The sequence below is a fragment of the Hemitrygon akajei genome, chromosome 1 (genome assembly GCF_048418815.1).
Source record: "Hemitrygon akajei chromosome 1, sHemAka1.3, whole genome shotgun sequence".
In the NCBI taxonomy this organism is placed as follows: domain Eukaryota; kingdom Metazoa; phylum Chordata; class Chondrichthyes; order Myliobatiformes; family Dasyatidae; genus Hemitrygon; species Hemitrygon akajei.
The window spans coordinates 24,499,157-24,519,213 of NC_133124.1; the positions used below are offsets into that span (position 1 = coordinate 24,499,157).

The 20,057-nt window shown below is 42.7% G+C and overlaps 1 protein-coding gene across 6 annotated transcripts in view; it reads left to right on the forward strand.

Annotated features, from left to right (window-relative positions):
* The first annotated feature begins 273 nt into the window (after nt 1-273).
* The window catches only part of LOC140724770 (lethal(3)malignant brain tumor-like protein 4), a 403,124-nt gene continuing 383,340 nt past the window's right edge, over nt 274-20,057 (forward strand). For 4 of the 6 annotated variants that reach the window (XM_073039328.1, XM_073039363.1, XM_073039353.1 and 1 more), the window contains exons 1-2: nt 274-313; nt 3,006-3,151. In XM_073039328.1, the coding sequence (XP_072895429.1) occupies nt 3,031-3,151 (121 nt within the window). In that variant the 5' untranslated portion in view covers nt 274-313; nt 3,006-3,030. Of the gene's footprint in view, nt 314-1,142; nt 1,199-1,242; nt 1,338-3,005; nt 3,152-20,057 lie in introns of those variants that run through there. The other 2 variants (XM_073039336.1, XM_073039347.1) reach the window with 2 other exon arrangements.

The window sequence follows — 20,057 nt, forward strand, 5'->3', positions numbered from 1 at the left end:
TCACCCTTAAGCCTCAGGTGAATCTTCATATCTTTCGGCAGGGTCAGGGTCGGGTTCAAGTTCAGTTACTTTCCTTCTGCCCCCCCCAAGTGAATGACCACATCCCCACACCTCGTCCCCTTCCCTTTGGGTCAAGCTCGGGTGAATGTTCGCCTCTGTACCCGTTCCCGCTCTCCTTTCCTCAAGAGTCAGGTGGAATTGTTACTTTGCTTGCTCGAGTAATTTATGCCCTCCGCGCCTGCGCCTTCAGTTTGCCCGCCTCTCTCTCCCTCTCCCAGCTGAAAAAAAGGGCCTAGTATTACAGCTTCCACTGGTAAGGAAATTCAGCGTGAAATTTGTTTCTCTGATTTTTGAAATGAAAGAGGAAAAAAAAAGCAGGAATATGCTTCCGGCGCGATCTGGCGTTTAACTTAAAGAATGCAACAGACTTTGTTTCACACTTTTTTGACAGTTTTCCGCTTCCAGATGCACTGACTGACAGATATTCTTTAGTTTTAATGACGTTCAATGCGGAATTACTGTCGACTGGTTTTCAATTGAAACTACTTAAACAATTTATCCTTGGGGGCGGGGGGGAAGAACAGAAGGGAAATTTTTCAGAATTTTGGGTTGGAAAATAAAAACCCGTCAGAGGGAAAGGTGCTCACAGGCTGCTCTCCAGTAGCGTTTTTAATCTGATTGTTCATATTTTTATATCTAAGCTCTTTGTAAAACAAACATTCCTCCATAACACTTCACATTGCCTTTTCAATGCACTTGCATATAAACGCGAAAAAGTCGCACGTTTTTCAGAATAATTGCGCGATTGTAACCAGAGATATTTGGAAACGTTACTTTGGAAGCATTTACCAGTCAAAGTTCCAATATTTTGGTGTCCTGCTGCAGATTTTAATCAATGCAGCTTTTAATAAAATAGAATCGAGCACGGAACATCGTTGTGCTGTAAATATTCTTCGCTCCGCCATTTTGATAAATATTCCTGTTCTGCAAATGTTTTCTTTTGAAATCTTTAACTGCTTGTTAAAGGCATTCATGTCATTATAAAAAGTCAATGAAGACAGATTATAAAGTGTTTTATTCTCCCCCCGTCGGGAGCGAAAGGACACAATGTGACTGCTAGCTGTTATAGCTGCGCTGTGGGAGCCAATGCAAGGGAATCTGCTACTGCGCGTTAACTGGACTTTGTACTTGTTTGGAGGTATTTAATTTAATTTAATTACGTTGCCTCTCGGCAGTTACTGCTGGATTTATTAAACACACCGGATCGTTCTATTTTCTTTAAATGGGTGATGGTTCCCCCCCCACTCGGTGCAGATTTTCTTTCGAGATGAGCGAATGTAAGCATCTGAGACGATGCCTCGTTCAATAACAATTTATACGTTTCCATGAAAGATGTTGCTAATTTAAGAACACCGAGTGTCGGGATTAAGATCTTTATTGGAAATGTTCATTTACGCTTTTCTTTTCCCGCAGTTTACTGAATACGGAAGTAACATGTTGTAGTCAGACGGAAGCGCTTTTATATTTGTAGATTAAAGTTGCATTTATTTAGTTTTGTCTCGATGTAGGGGAGGGTTTTAAGAATCAGAAGGTTCCGTTGAAGAGACGTATATCTGATGGTTATGCCATTATTTTCAATAAACCTGAAGGAAACAATCGCGAAATGCAAATCGGGGCCCCTTTGAAAAAGCAAAAGAACAATTATCTGAGTCGGTGTTTGGCAGATGTTTTTTTTTAAATATAAATGTGTATCAATCGGGATCTAAAAGGACCCTGTAAAATGCAGCGCTGCGCTTAGAACGCTTCATTCACCTAACCTAGTATGAAGTTACACTGCACTGTGAAACTATTAAACTCACCTAAGTGTTTTTAAACCAGTCAACTGCATTATTGGGCATCTGACAGAGTTAGTCACTGCTAATTGGGCAAATTCCTGACATAACATGAAACAACGCAACATCATGAGGAATATTGAACTGCATTGTAAAAATTATCATTGGGATGTTGATGTTTCTAGGAAAAGGAAATAATCTGTTGAAATTTAATCATAAAAGATTTATGAAATGTCAATGAACACTTTGCCAAACAGCTATTTCAGAAGGTAACAGTGACGTGCATACACTGCAAGTTACTTTTGTTGAAGTGAAGTACTTGATAATTTCTGCACATTAGTTTATGAAACATGATTATTGCTTGTCCTTTCTTCCAAGAATGATGCTTTTACAGTTTAATCAGACGTTTTCAGACATGGGGCTAAAGTGGCATTTTAACAGGATGGACTCTGCTTTAGAGCTGTATCATTACCCATTCACCAGATGTCTGTTACTGCACATTTCCATAATGTCTTAACTTCTAAAACATTGTAGCTGTCTTATTTATTTATGTTGTGAAGCCCACGTGACTACCGTAATGAATGTGCAACACTAAGTACAAGGCAAAGAGAAAAGAGATGAATAACTCCTACTCCAACATTTCATAGGTGCAGGAGCTTTCAGCACGCATGCCAGTGAAAATAAACCTTCAGATTCTCAGGACTCACACCACCAGGTTCAAGAACAGTTATTACCCCTCAACCATCTTGCTCTTCAACCACTGGGAATTACTTCACTTGCCCAATCACCGAACTAACTGTTCCCACAACCTATACACTCACTTTCAAAGAGTCTTCATCTCATGTTCTCAATATTTATTGCCTGTTTATTATTATTTTCTCTCTTCTGTTTGTTGTCTTTTGCACATTGGTTGTTTGTTCACCCTGTTGTGAGTAGTCTTTCACTTATTCTATTACGGTTCTTGGATTTGCTGAGTATGCTGGTAAGAAAATGAACCTCAAGAGTTGTATATGACTTATGTGTGCTTTGATAATGAGTTTACTTTGAACTTTGATCAAGGATTACCTTGAGGATTCTGAACAGAAGAAAAAACATTTTGAGGGCTTGAGAGCATATCTAACTATGTCTTGTGCTGATCTGAAAGTAATTATGCGATTTGGTTCTTTGAAACAGTGGATCATTCCTGAAGGGAAATAGAATGAATGCCGCTGAAAGGCTGGAAGAAAGCAAAGCTGCAGATGGAAGCCTGCAGATGGGATCGAGTGCAATTTCCTCAGAAATTATGACAGAAGTTGGTCAGCAACCCCTCAATCTGACAGGTGGGTGGAGTTTATCTTTGTTCAGTGCAAAGAAAGGTTGTAAATGTTAATAATGTCCTTTTATTTATAACCCATGGGTCAATAGGTTTTGAAAGGTTGTGCTTTTATCAGTAGAAGCTTCCTTCAATGATTTATTGAAAGTTGATGATAAGTTAAATACAATTATCTTCATGTGGGTGTTCACAGGATAAAATATTTATTGTAAGTGAATCTGTTGTAAAATATGTAATCTGTAACCTGTCCACTTTGTAATGAATGGCATCAAAAGCACATATTTTCAATAAGACAGAACAACTGCTCAAAGTGTTATGGGATGTGCAAAGAGAGAGAGACAGAAAATTGTATTTGTAGGGTTGAATGTTTGCTTCTCCATTGGACTTTTGAATTTAATAATGTTATGGAAGCTCTTTTGTACGTATGGATGTCCGTAAGTCAGGACTGCTAAATGAAGTAATTACCTTTATAAATTTGTTTTATCTATGAAATGAGCATTTTGTTGCTTAGGTGGGACCAACTAACAAGATCTTTCTGAATATACAGTATCTTACTAAAAACAGGTTGAGCATGATAAATTTGTTTATTTGAAAAAAATGCAGAAGATCTTTGAAAGAAATCAAATTGCTCCTTTGTTTTAAGTAAATATGTACATGAAGATTGAATTCTCTTCCTTCAGGCAATTTCTCCCACCTCCCCCTCCCCATTTTCTACTTTCCTATTCCACATTCTGACTTTGCTCTTGCCCGTTTCTTCTCACCTGCCTATTTGCTCTTTCCAGTGCCTCTCTTCCTTCCCTTTCTCCCATGGTCCACTCTTCCTTTTCCATTTATCACCTCCCAGCTTCTCAATTCATCTCCCCTCTCCAACTCACCTACCTTCCCCCTCCCACCCACCATTTTATTCTGGCTTCTTCCCCTTCCCCCTTCCTTTCCAGTCCCGATGAATGGCCTCAGCCTGAAATGTTGTCTCTTTATTCCTTTCCATAGATGTTGCCTGACCTTATTTTCACTATGGATGTCCAGTCCTTGTACACCTCCATCCTCCCACCAGGAAAGCCTCAAAGCTCTCTGTTTCTTTCTCGACACCAGACCCAAACAGTTCCCCTCCACCACCACTCTCCTCCATCTACTGGAACTTGTCCTCACTTTTAATAATTTCTCCTTTGGCTCCTCCCACTTCCTTCAAACAAAAGGTGTAGCCATGGGTACTCGCATGGGTCCCAGCTATGCCTGCCTTTTTGTTGGCTGTGTGGAACAGTTTATGTTCCAAGCCTGCACTGGTATCCGTCCTCACTTTTCCTATGCTACATCGATGACTGCATTGGTGCTGCTTCCTGCATCCACATGGAGGCTGTTGACTTCAGCAACTTCATCTCCAACTTCCACCCTGCCCTCAAATTTACCTGGTCCATTTCCAACACCTCCCTCCCTTTCATGATCTCACTGTCTCTATCTCTGGAGACAGCTTATCTACTGATGTCTATTAAACCTACGGACTCTTACAGCTACTTGGACCTTCTCTCCTTGTTACTTGTAAAAACACCATCCCCTTCTCTCAGTTCTTTTGCCTCCTCCGCATCTGCTCTCAGGATGAGGCTTTTTATTTCAGAACAAAAGGGGATATCCTCCTTTTTCAGAGAAAGGGGCTTCCCTTCCTCCACCATCAATGCTGCCCTCGACTACATCTTTTCCATTTAGATAGATAGATAGATAGATACTTTATTCATCCCCATGGGGAAATTCAACTTTTTTCCAATGTCCCATACACTTGTTGTAGCAAAACTAATTACATACAATACTTAACTCAGTAAAAAATATGATATGCATCTAAATCACTATCTCAAAAAGCATTAATAATAGCTTACCCCATCCTCCTGCCACCCTACCAGGGATAGGGTTCCTCTTGTCCTCACCTACCACCCCACTAGCCTCTGGGTCCAGCACATAATTCTTTGAAACTTCTGCCACCTCCAATGGGATTCCACCACTAAGCGCATCTTTCCCTCCCCCCAACTTACTGCTTTCTGCAGGGATCGCTCCCTACATGACTCCCTTGTTCATTCAACCCTCCCCACTGATCTCCCTCCTGGCACCTATCCTTGCAAATGGAACAAGTGCTACACCTGCCCCTACACCTCCTCCCTCACTACCATTCAGGGCCCCAACCAGTCCTTCCAAGTGAGGTGACACTTCACCTGTGAGTCAGTTGGGGTCATATATGGTGTCCGGTGCTCCCAGTTTGGCCTCCTGTATATCGGTGAGACTTGATGTACGTTTGTAGATTGAGAGGCCGCTTCGTCCACCAGAAGATCAGGATCTCCCAGTGGTGACCCATTTTAATTCCACTTTCCATTCCCATTCTGATATGTCAATCCTTAGCCTCCTCTACCGTCGTGGTGAAGCCACGCTCAGGTTGAAGGAACAACACCTTGTATTCAGTCTAGATAGCCTCTAACCCGATGGCATGAACATCGATTTCTCAGACTTCCAGTAATGCACCCCCCACCCCTTTGCCATTCCCCATACCCTCTTCCCTCTCTCACCTTATCTCCTTAGCTGCCCATCGCCTCCCTCTGGAGCTCCTCCCCCTTCTCTTTCTTCCATGGCCTTCTGTCCTCTCCTATCAACCTCTCCCTTCTCAGGTCCGGTATCTCTTTCACCAATTAACTTCCCAGCTCTTTACTTCAACCCTCCCCTTCCCAGTTTCACCTACCACCTTGTGTTTCTCTCTCCCCACCCCCCACCTTTTAAATCTGCACCTCAGCTCTTTTCCTCCAGTCCTGCTGAAAGGTCTCAGCCTGAAACATTGACTGTACTTCTTTCCCATAGCTGCTGCCTGACCTGCTGAGTTCTTCCAGCATTTTGGGCATGTTACTCTGGATTACCAACATTTGCAGAATCTGTTATGCTTTGTTGTAGCCTGTACCTTTACTTTTTATTTCAATACCTGTGTCATATAGATGGAAAAATGATTAAAATATATACCCTATTCAACATGTTCCTAGAGTGTGGTGTTTAAAATCTCATTGTAGTATTATAGAAACATAGAAAATAGGTGTAGGAGTAGGCCATTCGGCCCTTCGAGCCTGCACCACCATTCAGTATGATCATGGCTGATCATCCAACTCAAAACCCTGTACCTGCTTTCTCTACATACCCCCTGATCCCTTTAGCCACAAGGGCCATATCTAACTTCCTCTTAAATATAGCCAATGAACTGGCTTCAACTGTTTCCTGTGGCAGAGAATTCCACAGATTCACCACTCTCTGTGTGAAGAAGTTTTTCCTCATCTCGGTCCTAAAAGGCTTCCCCTTTATCCTTAAACTGTGACCCCTCATTCTGGACTTCCCCAACATCGGAAGCAATCTTCCTGCATCTAGCCTGTCCAATCCCTTTAGAATTTTATACGTTTCAATAAGATCTCCCCTCAATCTTCTAAATTCCAGTGAGTATAAGCCTAGTCAATCCAGTCTTTCTTCATATGAAAGTCCTGCCATCCCAGGAATCAATTATGAGAAGCAGTCAACTGTTGTCCGTTAAATTATTACATACAGTGTTCACTATTTTTGTGACTTATGTGCTGCCGTTGGTCACAGTACAAATAAATAGATTTTTATCTCCCAGCGCTGGAGAACACTGAAATATTTAATGCTGTTTTTGTATCTATTTTGTTATTTCAAAGGTGGTGGATGCTGCAAACGTTTAGAAATATATTGCAGATGCAATTCAGTCTTGCCTCCTGTAGTAGGTCTTTGCTTTTTATCCCTCTAAGCACCAGCAGATATTGCTGTCAGATATCAGCCTTGTCATTAATGGTTTTTCAAAACAGGTCTATCACCAGTGCATGCTTCGTTCAGGTTAATGAACGAGTTAAATATTGTGGTGAAAATTGTTTTCAGATCTTATCTCTGGAGTAAGACACTGAAGCAGTTTTTTTCCCACAGGTTTCATCGTAGACATCGCAATTAATACATTACAATTAGCACATTTTTTCCTTTCGAAGTTCAAAGAATGTTTATTACTGAAGTATATAACCATGAGATTTGTCTTCCCATGGACAGCCATGAAACCGGTATAAAGAAAAACATCAACTCCCCAATGTGGAAACAAACAAATCACGCAAACAGCTAGAAAAAGAGAGTGAAAAACACAGAATATAACAGGTTTCAACAGGTGCATTTCATGTCAGAGACATGTACACACTATACATCCTGAAATTCTTTTTCTTCGCAAACATCCGCGAAAACAATGCCCCAAAGAAGGAATGACAGTTAAATGTTAGAACCCCAAAGCCCCCTCAACTCCCCCTCCCATGCACAATCAGCAGCAAAGCAATGATCACCCCCTCCCCCACCAACAAAAAAGCTTCGCCCCCCCCCCCCCCCCGAGCACTCAAACGTGCAGCAAAGCATCAATAAAGACACAGACTTGCAGTACCCCAAAGACTACCGGTTCACCCAGTAATTCAATATGCCACAGGTTCTCTCTCTCCCTAATAAGGGAAAAAGAGGTGTTCCCATTACAAATTGAGAGGGGAGACGTAACAAAGCAACTCGCTAATTTATGGTGTTAAAAGTCTGTTGTGTCGCTTTTTCAGAGCACACAGCCGGCAGCCAGTTCGCTGCTTTTGATTTTCCGTGTACTCCCATGACACATCAGGTGACGGCACCAGCCTTGAATCCACCTGCCTCCAGAGCCATGAAAATCTTGCACCCTGAAGGCACGCTCATCTTCCAGGCCACGTCCTTGGCACATCGAAAAGTGACCGATCGTGAGGACGTGAGACTGGGTCCCATTTGCGCAAAGAACCGAAGTCAGCGTGTAACTCCAGGTCAGGGTCTTTCAAAAGAACCCTGAAAAGGAAAAACAGAGATATTAATGATGGAAATAAAGCTGTTTCTGAAGATGCAAGCAAAGGAGTTGCCATTAGGTGTCATCATCCTGAACTCCGCCCCTCTGACCAAAACACCAAATCGCAAAGACATTCAAGGAGTCCAGGCATATTTAGTTCAGCTCAGTTCAGTTCAATCCAGCGCTGCATCTCCCGCTGTCTGTAGGCCACAGCACTCATCTGCCTTGATCAAAGTCATATAAAATAGCAACAAAGAAAGGAGTGAACAGAAACCCATCATAACATGAACTACAGCGACCAATCCACAAACTGCATTGATTAAACCTTGCCAGAGATCCGTGGACTCTGGCACCATCCTCTGGTAGTATCGAGCTAGGGGGGTTGGGGAGGAGAGGAGAGGAGAGGGAGAGAGAGAGAAAATATGTAGGCACTTTCCTCTGGGAGCAGCGAGTGAGACTGCTCACACACATGTAAACCCACCCATCTTCTGCTCTGGTCCTCGCTGATTTCAATCTTCTTCCATGTTTTAATTGGCGAGATCAGCAAGAAATGGGTTCGCTCATGGTCTCCAGGCCACGTGTTTCGTTCAAAACCTCGCTGAACTCCCTCGGAGACAGCAGAGCACCAGATCACTCAATCAGCCCCAAAACACACTGCCATAATGTAGATCAACAGTAGCAGAACGACATTTGGAAGAAAAAGATGAAGTAAACAAAGTGAAAGTAGTAGTTTTGTGAACGATGTTGCTCTTGGTTGCATTGTTTGCTGGTGCCATCTTTTTCCAGAAACTTGTGTTTCAAAAATAATTATTTCAGTTTAACACTGATTTGTTATCAAATGTACAATATTGATAAGCGGCAAATGAACCACTTGCAAATCAAGTGAAATTTTATAATACTTTCTATGAATTTGTTTCTGTGGTCGGGGGGGGGGGGGGTCGGGAGAAGTAGAAGTTTGGTTGCTAATCAAGCAGAAAATTTCTCCGGAAGAATTGGTTCTCTTCTCATTCTACTTGTACACATTTGAACAATAAGAACATGATGATGCTGTTAAAATTAAAACATGAAACCACCCCTAAGCAGGAGAGAATCTGTAGATGCTGGAGATCCAAGCAACACACACAAAATGTTGGAGCAACTCTGTAGGCCAAGGAAGCATCTCAGAATCAGAATCGGGTTTATTATCACTGGCATGTGTTGTGAAATTTGTTAACTTTACAGCAGCAGTTACACAATATAGAAGAAAAAAATAATAAATCATTGCAGTAGATGTATATTGAGTAGATTAAAAATTGTGCAAAAACATATATATTAAATACCTTCCTGGTGGTAACAGTGAGAAAAGGGCATGCCCTGGGTGCTGGAGGTCCTTAATAATGGACACTGCCTTTCTGAGACACTGCTCCTTGAAGATGTCCTGTGTACTTTGTAGGCTAGTACCCAAGATGGAGCTGATTAGATTTACAACCCTCTGCAGCTTCTTTCAGTCCTGTGCAGTACAGCCCCCCCCCGTACCAGACAGAGATGCAGCCTGTCAGAATGCTTTCCACAGTACATCTATAGAAGGTTTTGAGTGTATTTGTTGACATACCAAATCTCTTCAAACTCCTAATTAAGTATAGTCTATGAAAAAGACTACAGTCAGTGTTTCAGGCCAAGACCCTTCAGCAGGACTGGAGAAAGAAAACATGAGGAGTCAGAGTTAGAAGGTGGGGGAGAGGATGGAGAAATGGACGGTGATAGGTGAAACTGGGAGGGAGGGGTGAAGTAAAGAGCTGGGAAGTTGGTTGGTCAAAGAGATACAGGACTGGAGACGGGGAAATCTAATAGGAGAGGACATAAGGCCATGGAGGATAGAAAAGGAGGAGGAGCTCCAGAGGGAGGTGATGGACAGGCAAGGAGATAAGGTGTGTTACGAACTAACTGGGTGTCTTACCAGCAAAGATAGGAGTAGCCGTTGAAGTCTGATGATACTATTTTTAACAGTATTTATTAGTAAAAATACACAAAAATAATATCAATGCAAATATACAGATAATATACATCATCAATACTAAACCTAAAAGTGTGGGTATAATAATAATCAATAAGAAATAAGCTCTATCGTTGTCTAGGGGATAATGAATTGTCCGATGGAAATATAAAGTTCAGTTTGTTCATAAAGGCTGCAGTCGTTGTTGATTGCTGTGTTGCAATTGTTGGAGAGAGAGAGAGAAAAACAGCTATTTAACTTGCCGACTTTCCTTTTTCGATCTGGATCCGTCTCCGTCCTTTAGCTAGACCAGGGGTTGGCAACCTTTACCACTGAAAGAACCATTTGGACCCATTTCCCACAGAAAAGAAAACACTGGGAGCCACAAAACCCGTTTGACATTTAAAATGAAATAACACTGCATACAACGTTTTTTTTTGCCTCTATGCTATGTATAAACAAACTATAATGTGTGAACTCCTGCAGAGAAAACGAAATTACATTTCTGCATGCAACAAAAACATTTTGAACTCCGAAAAAAAGAAGTTGGGTTGGTTACTTTTAAACAAAATACTCAATGTCTATTTGAGTCCTTCTTGTATTTATGAAAAACACCAAACTTAAATTGTCCGCCAGCAGCAAACCAAAAATAACGTCAGCCAGCTGTCAACCTGAAAAATAAAAGGACTATTTCACTGAACAATGAAAAAATATGAATATACGTAAAATAATAGGCAATTAAAATATTTATCATACTTGGTTAATGGGATTTCTGCTCCTGGACCTCAGCGCACAGCGTCTGCACATCAGGGCTGTATGACGTCACCTTCATTTTTACACAGGATCGCAAGCTGTCATCTGTGAGGCGTGCGTGATGTTTGTTTTTAATAAAGTTCATGTTGGAGAACACCTGCTCACATACATATGTGGATCCGAAGATCGACAGGACTCCAAACGCATACTTTTTAATGTTTACATAAATGTTGGGGATAGCATTCCATGTTTCGAACACAAGTTTGTCCGGTTTGGGGAGGTTTTCAATATCACTCCATTTGTGATTCTGAGCAAGAACGGCCTTCTGACGGGCAACATCTTCAAGGTCTGCTGTCAAGCGTCTAAACTTGGACACCCATATGTCTTTGTCGGCTATGTCGGCCAGTTCCATCTCAAGATCAGGTTGACTCACACCTGCCAATGCAGTCGTATTCAGTAGGGATGGATAGATGCTTAGGGGAGTGACCGGGAAGGATAATGTGTTTTTTTCCTCTCTGAACTCACAGAAGCGTTTCCCAAATGATGTTTGCATTGCGATGATTGCAGAATGTAAATACTCCGAATTTATCATGTCGTGAGCTTGTTTGAACTCTCTCAAATTGGGGAAGTGAGACAATGTGCCTTTCTGTAAATCTCTGGCAAGCACTGTCAACTTGCGCTCGAATGCCAAAACATCCTCCAACATGTGCAGGGCTGTGCGTCCTTTCCTCTGAAGAGCTGTGTTCAGCGTGTTCAGGTGCGCTGTCATGTCTACCATGAAGTGTAGCTTTTCCAGCCACTCTGGCTGTTCCAGCTCAGGAAAGGTGAGCCCTTTGCTGCCCAGGAAAGTTTTCACTTCTTCCAGACACGCGACAAAGCGTTTCAGCACCTCCCCTCTGGACAGCCACCGGACTTTGTTGTGCAGCAGGAGATCAGAATATGCGCTTTCCAGCTCGTCCAGTAACAAACGGAATTGACGGTGATTTAAACTTTTTGCCATTATTTTATTGACAAGCTGAATGACAACATCCATTACTTCTGTGCATTCCGGAGGAAATGTTTGAGTGCACAGTGCCTCTTGGTGCAAGATGCAGTGAAAAGTCAGCAGCTTTCTGTCCAGCGACTTCTGCAATAAAGTCACAAAACCCTTGTGCGCTCCTGTCATACTTGGTGCCCCATCAGTAGCTACTGACACCAGGTGGGTGGTCTTTATTCCTTTGGCTCTTAAACAATTCAAGACAGCCTCACAGATGTCCTCCCCCCCGTGTTTGGCCTTTTAGAGGTATCAACTCAATCATTTCTTCCTGTGGCCCGACAGAGTTTACATACCGGCAGAATAGCGCTATTTGTTCAATATCACCTTTGTCTTTAGACTCGTCACAGGCAATCGAGTAGGCCACAGCTGAATTGATGTCTTTAATCTGCTGTCTTGTGATGTCTTCTGCCATTTTTATGGTTCTGTCTTTGACAGTCTTTGCAGAGACGGGCATATCCCTGATTTTCTGCACAATTTCACTCTTGTTTTTAAAGTCCGTGAATAGATGTTCTGAAATCTTAATGAAAGATTCTTTTATATATTCACCATCTGTAAACTGCTTCCCGTGCCTGACTATTTCCTGAGCGGCAAAAAAACTAGCATATGTAGTTGATTTTCCAGACTTCATCCACTTCTTGAAATGATTTTTTGCTCAGATCAACCTTCCGCATCAGTTCCGAAACGGCTTTTTTTCTCTCATCTCCATCCGGATATTTTTGAGCAAAGGCTGCGTGTTTATTCTGGAAATATCTGGCGACATTTGACTTTTTGTTGCTTGCTAGTTTCTCATTGCATATTAAGCATACCGGTAAACCAGTCTCGTCAGCAGTGAAAGCAAATGAATCTGCCCACGGATCAGTCACTTTTCTTTTTTTAGAATTCTCCATAGTTAGCCTACCTTGGATCGAAAAATTAAAGAAATCGCGCACTGGCAGGTGTCAGGCATTGGCAGTGGTGACGTATATTAATAGCGACAAAAAACATGTTTTATTTAGATTGTACAAGATCACCATAATCTTCAAATTTAGAATTACATTTCAAAAACTAACATAAAATACATTTTAATTAAATACTCATCATTTATTTTCCAAAGCCACAGGGAGCCGCATGCGGCTCCGGAGCCGCGGGTTGCCGACCTATGGTCTAGACCGTTCCGTGGAGGACTTGTCACCCAGGCAAGGGTGGACACACACACAAGCCCCCCCCCCCCCCCCACCGATCTCGTAGCGTTTCTCCTGGTGCGTCAGTGGGGTGTTTCCCCAGACCCTACTTTTATCCCCACTCACGGGGTCTCAGATATCAATCAGGTTGGGATGATGCAATCCCTCAACCAGACCACTCTGGCTGCCCCCTGAGGGGTTTCAATGAATAGTACAGTACTCAATACACAATTCCTCCTTCAAGAGACAATAGCAGTAATCTCTCCCTTTGTCAATAGGAGACATTCCACCTTGTGTATTCTGCGTTGTCTCTCTCATCACTGACATGATGTGTATCTCTCTCATTTCCTGGGTATCAGGCCCGAAATAATAGTGATCTTGCGATTCTCAAAAGTGGGGGGGGGGGGGGGCGGGCATTGGCGATTCTGTACCCTTCGGCCCATCAGAGTTTCTCTTCATTCGTAACAGGTGAGAGAGGGAAAAGGGCATTGGGAATGTTGAGGGGGTCGGGGGGCATTACCGGTTGTTCAAGAAATCGATGTTCATGCCATCAGGTTGGAGGCTATACAGATGGAAGGTGTTGCTCCTCCAATCTGAGTGTGGCCTCATCGTGACAGTAGAGGAGGCCGTGGATTGACGTATGAGAATGGGAAGTGGAATTAAAATGGATGGCCACTAGGAGATCCCGCTTTCTCTGGTGGCCGGAGCGTAGGTGCTCGGCAAAGCAGTCTCCCAATCTACGTTGGGTTGGGAAATAACTCCTGGCTTCTTTTCTAATTTGTATAACATAGTAGGCCTCACAGCTTACTCTGAAATGATTAATTGCTGCACTTTAAATGCACTTTTTAAAGTGCATCATCTATTTTAGATGCCCTCACATCACTGGGGTCCTGAAATTTGCTACCAATTAAGTTAAAAAGCTCAAAGTAAGTGTTCAGTTCAGGGACTTATCTATGTATCCGCATGAATATGTCACAGTTGTCACTGATTTCATCAAGAATTGTGTGGATGAGTGTGTGCCTTTGAGAACATTGTGACCATACCCAAACTAGAATCAGTGGATTAACGGTGAGATTTGCAGTTGGCTGAGGACTAGATCTGTCATGTTCAAGACTGTTGATCTAGAACTCCACAAAAAATCCATGTGTGATCTACAAAAGGCTATCTTAAAGTGGAAAAACAATTCAAAGTGAAGGACCCCCTGCAGTTCGCGTACTGTCCCAACTGTTCAACAGACGATGCCATTGCCATCACCCTCCACCTGGACAAAAAAGACATGTATGTTCAAATGCTGTTCATAGACTTCAGTTCAGCATTCAACACAATCATCCCTCAGAAACTGATTGGAAAGCTGAGCCTACTGGGCCTGAACACCTCCCTCTGCAACTGGATACTAGACTTCCTGACTGGGAGACCTCAGTCAGTCCGGATCAGAGGCAGAAACTCCAACACCATCACACTGAGTACGGGGTCCCCCAGGGCTGTGTGCTCAGTCCACTGCTGTTCACTCTGCTGACCCACACAGTGCTGCAACACACAGCTCGAACCATATTATCAAGTTTGCCGATGACATGACCATGGTGGGTCTCATCAGCAAGAGTGACGAGTCAGCATACAGAGGGGGAGGTGCAGCGGCTAACGGACTGGTGCAGAGCCAACAACCTGTCTCTGAATGTGAACAAAACAGAAAAGATGATTGTTGACTTCAGGAGGGCACGAAGCAACCAGTCTCTGCTGGACATCGACAGCTCCTCATTAGAGATCGTTAAGAGCCCCAGATTTCTTGGTGTTCACCTGGCAGAGAATCTCACCTGGTTCTTCAGCACCAGCTCCATAGCAAAGAAAGCCCAGCAGCGTCTCTACTTTCTGCGAAGGCTGAGGAAAGTCCATCTCCCACCCCCCCATCCTCATCACATTCTACAGGGGTTGTATTGAGAGCATCCTGAGCAGCTGCATCAGTGCCTGGTTCGGAAATTGCACTGTCTCGGATCGCAAGAGATCATCGGGTCTCTCTTCCTGCCGTTACAGGCATTTACGCTACACACTGCATCCGCAAACAGCATTATGAAGGACCCCACGCACCCCTCATGCAAACTCTTCTCCCTCCTGCCATCTGGGAAAAAGGCACCGAAGCATTCTGGCTCTCACGACCAGACTATGTAACAGTTTCTTCCCCCAACCTATCAGACTCCTCAATACCCAGAGTCTGGAGTGACATCAACTTACTGCCCTCTACTGTGTCTATTGTCTTGCTTATTATTTATTGTAATGCCTGCACTGTTTTGTGCATTTTATGCAGTCCTGGGTAGGTCTGTAGTTTAGTGTAGTTTTTTTCTGTGTTGTTTTTATGTAGTTCAGTGTAGTTTTTGTACTGTTTCATGTAGCACCATGGTCCTGAAAAATGTTGTCTCATTTTTACTGTGTACTGTACCAGCAGTTATGGTTGAAGTGATAATAAAAAGTGACTTGACTTGACTTGAGGTAGAGACTTAATTGGATGCACATTGGGTATGGCAAGGTTTGCAGGCCATTACGTCCTATAAGGCAAAATCTTACCTCACACATGGCTGTGATGCTTCACTCCCTGATGAGCTGAATGCCTTTTTATGCATGCTTTGAAAGCGAGAATAAATCTATACCTGTGTCAAATCCTGCAGCACCTGCCAGCCCTTTGACACCTGCGTCAGAGGCCGACATCAGAACATCTTTCAAGAGGGTGAATTCTTGTAAGGTCTCAGGCCCCAGTAGTGTTCCTAGTAGGGCACTGAAAACCTTTGACAACCGACAGGCTGAAGTATTCAAGGACATCTGTAATCCCTCACTGCTACAGTCAGAGCTTCCCACCGACTTCAAAAGGGCACCTATCATACCTGTGCCCAAGAAAAGCAGGGTGAAATTCCTCAATAACTCTGGCCCAGTTGCACTCACATCTACTATAATGAAGTGCTTTGAGAGGTTGATTCTGGCTAGAATTAACTCCTGCCTAAGAAAGGTCCTGGACCTGCTACAGCTTGTGGCAGTAATCTCACCGCCACTTGATGGATTCAATCTCACTGGACTGTGGACCACCTGGACAACATCAATACCTAAGTCAGGCTGCTGTTTATTAATTACAGTTCAGCATTCAACATCATCGTCTCCTCAATACTAATCAAAAAGCTTCTAAACCTGAACCCCGTGCCTCCCTTCTGGGAACTAGATCTTCGACTTTCTCACCAGGTGACCACAGTGTGGATCAGAAATAGCATCTCCTCCTAGCTGACAATGAACGCAAGTATACTTGCCCCTTGGGTCATTGCTCTACTCTCTACATCCATGATCGTGAGGCTAGGGATAGCTCAAGCACCGTCTAAAATTTGCTGATGACACAACTATTTTTGGCAGAATTTCAGATGGTGCCGAGGAGGCGTACAAGAGTGAGATTGGTCAGCTGGTTGAGTGGTGATGCAACAATGACCTTGCACTCACCGCCAGCAAGACCAAGGAATTGGTTGTGGACTTCAGGAAGTGGAAGTCGAGGGAAGACACCAGTCCTCATCGAGGTGTCAGGAGTGGAAAGATGGAGCAGTTTCAAATTCCTGGGTGTCAACAACTCTGAAGATCTATCTTGGGGCCAACATATTGATGCAGTTATAGAGAAGGCACGCCAGTGGCTGTATTTCACTAGCAGTTTGAGGAGATTTGTAATGCCACGAAATACTGTAATAAATTTCTACAGATGTACTGTGGAGAGCATTCTAACTGGTTGCATCAGCACTGCACAGAATCGGAAAAAGCTGCAGAGAGTCGTAAGCTCAGCCTGTTCTATCAGCCTGCACTGGCCTTCCGAGCAACAAGGACACCTTCAAAAGGTGATGCCTTAAAGGCAGCATCCATCATTAAGGACCCTCACTACCCAGGACATCCGCTCTTCTCAATAATAGCAGGATGGAGGCACGGGAGCCTGAAGACACACACACTTACCATTTTAGGAACAACTTCTTTCTCTCTGGCATCAGATTTCTGAATGACCCACAAGCCCATAAATGCTACCTCTCTATCTTTGCTCTCTTTTTGTACTACCGTAGATTCCGGACTACAGAGCGCACCTGATTAAAAGCCGCTGGCTCTAATTTTAGAAATAAAATCAATTTTTTACTTGTACAGGCCGCACCGGATTTTCGGCCGCAGGTGTCCCACGTTGTAATATGAGATATTTACACAGAAAGATATTACACGTGAGGATTTTTTAACTTTTAATTAAATCCATATGGTAACATAAACAAATACATATTGCAAATGCTTTTTTTCGAACCGTGCCCGTAACGCGGCTACTTTTAAATATACGTTGCGTATACTTCTTTACTGAACAACATTCCAATATCTCCTAACGACTGGTAAAAAATATATATACTGCAGCCTACCAGGAAAAGTTATTGATCGCCTTTAACTTAAAAGCAGCGTTTTCGCTCCGCCGCTCGCCCCCCTCCTTCCCGTTTATCGCAAACTGGTATCCCACAAGACGCGGCGAAACCGGGTGTGACGTCATAGCATCCCGCGATGTAGTACAGAAAACAAATATAGTTAAAACACTTCTAACTTTAACTAACAAATGAATTACTAAGCGAAAATATTATAAACTAAATAACTGCCATAAAGGCAGCACAATGCTTTTCTTCGAGTGTTTTCCATGTTGATGAGGGTGAGTACAAATGACTGATTTACAATAATTTAATTGTGAAAGTGCGCTTGATTTATCGTACAATTTCATTGGACCTCTGTGAACTACTCATCAATTTTATTGGTCTACTGTTACGAGGCAAAATGTTTTTGGCGGCATGAAAAAAAACCATGTATTAGCCGCACCGTAGTAAAGGCCGCAGAGTTCAAAGCTGTTCAAAATGTGGGAAAAAAGTAGCAGCTTAAAATCCGGAATCTACGGTAACTTATTTTGTGCATGTATTTGTAACTTGCAGCATATTTTGTGTGTTGCACTGTACTGCTGCTGCAAAACAAATTTTATGATGTACGTTAGTGATCTTAAATAAAAGCTGTTGCTCTGAGTCTCCTGATAAGCTGCCTATTCTGTTCCATTCCCACCACTGTGTTTATACAGTATTTAAGATTACACCCATTCCTTGATCTACAGATGTTAGATTTTTGTTTTCAAACTTTTGTAATTAACCCATGGGGTGTGGGGATATTGAAGCATACAACCACAATTTTACATTCACACATTTGGCTTTGGAGAGGGTGCACAAGAGGTTCTCCAGGGCGCTGCCTAGATTAGAGGGCATGCACAGCAAGAGGTTGGACAAAATTTTGTTGTTTTCTCTGAAACGGTGCAGGCTGAGGGGATCTGATAAGAGATTTCTAAGATTATAAGAGGCATAAATAGAGTCAGCAGCTTTTTCCAAGGGTTGAAATACCTAATACTGGAGGGTGGGCATTAAAGGCGAGGAGGGTCATTTCAAAGAAGATGTGAGGGACAAGTTTTTATGCAGAGTGGTGGGTGCCAGGAATGTTCTGCCTGGGGAGGTGGTGGAGGCAATACATTAAGAGTCTTTTAAGAGATTTTTAGATAGGCACATGAATGTGATGAAAATGGAAGGATATGGACATTGTTTGACAGATATGACAGAAGGGACTAATTTAGTTGACAATTTGATTACTAATTTCTTTGGCTCAGCCCAACATTGTGTGCCAAAGGGTGTGTTCCTGTGCTGTACTGTTCTATGTTCTATTATAAAGTAGTTTTCATCCATAATGCATGTTGTACTTCCTGACTCTATTTTGTCTTTGTCAAAGTTTCAGTACTCACCGCGTTATCTGGGTTCATTGTAATTTATTCGGTGCATTGTTTAAGATGACTGCAAAACACTCAGTATTTCTGCCTGTTCTAATTTGAAGAAAGCAATTAAGTTTTACTGACCTAGGCATAACTACATGTTTACCGGTACAATGGAAAAACTTGCATCAAAGGCACATAGTATCAGATAAGTAGCATTAACAAGAAAAATGAATGCACGATTTTTAGAAGAAGGTTCGCAATTGAACAAATGAAGTCTGTTTTAGTGCAGTGTGATCATAGGGTTGCTATACTGAGGCAGTGATGAGGGTTGTGCTGGTTGGTCCAAGCATCAAATGGTTGCAGAGAAGAAGCTGTTCCTGAACCTAGTGGTGTGGGAATTCAGGCTTGTGTACTTACTGCCCATTGGTAACTGCAAGATGGCATGGTGCATGCCTTTGATTGGTGATGCCCTCTTAAGTCAGTGTGGCTCATAGATGCTACCCAATGGTGAGGAAGAATGTGCCCTTGAAGTATAGGATTGAGCCCATGACTCTGCAGCTTCTTGCGTTACTTTGCATTTGCATTGTCGTGCGAGATCGGGATGATTTCAATTCTGCACACGTAGAAGTTTGTTAGAGTATTCAGTGACAAGCTAAACTGCCTCAGAAAGTAAAGACGCTGGTGCACCTTCCTTGTCACTTCATCTATGTGCTGGGTCCAAGACCTGTATCTGATATGTTAACACCCAGGAATTTAAAGCTGTTAACTCTGTCCATCGCAAAACCCCAATGTAGACTGGTGTTTACTTTGACCCTCCCCTTCTTGAAGTCAAGTATCCAGTTGCACAGGGAAGTACAAGACCTAGCTCTTGAAGCTTGATGATGGGTTTTGTTGGGATAATTATGTTGAATGCCAAAGGAGCAAAACTGTGCTGAAGTCTCAGCAAGCTATAAACATCAAAGCTAGACGTAACTTATAGGTTTGTAAAAGAAGTGGACATAAAGTTTGTTAAATCTTGCCACATCAGCAGTGCAAACAGTCCATAAGAAGAGGATCAAAAGGAAAATTAGTGGCCAAATGCCACCATGGAAGTGCATTACACATTACAAAGGTAGGGAAAGAGTAGAAAAATGTTTAATTATGTGATTAGAAGGTCAGAATCAGCAGAATATGTACTGGCCTGATAATCTATGAAAAAAGCAGCAATCTTTTAGGAACACTTCAAACCTTCTCAGCTGCCAACTTGACATTCAAATCCATCGCTACCAGTTCTGCACAAAGATATGAACTTGAGGCAAAAGTACACCATTGGGTCCCTTGAGCTTATTCAACCACTGTTTAACATAATGGCTGACTACAACCTCAAC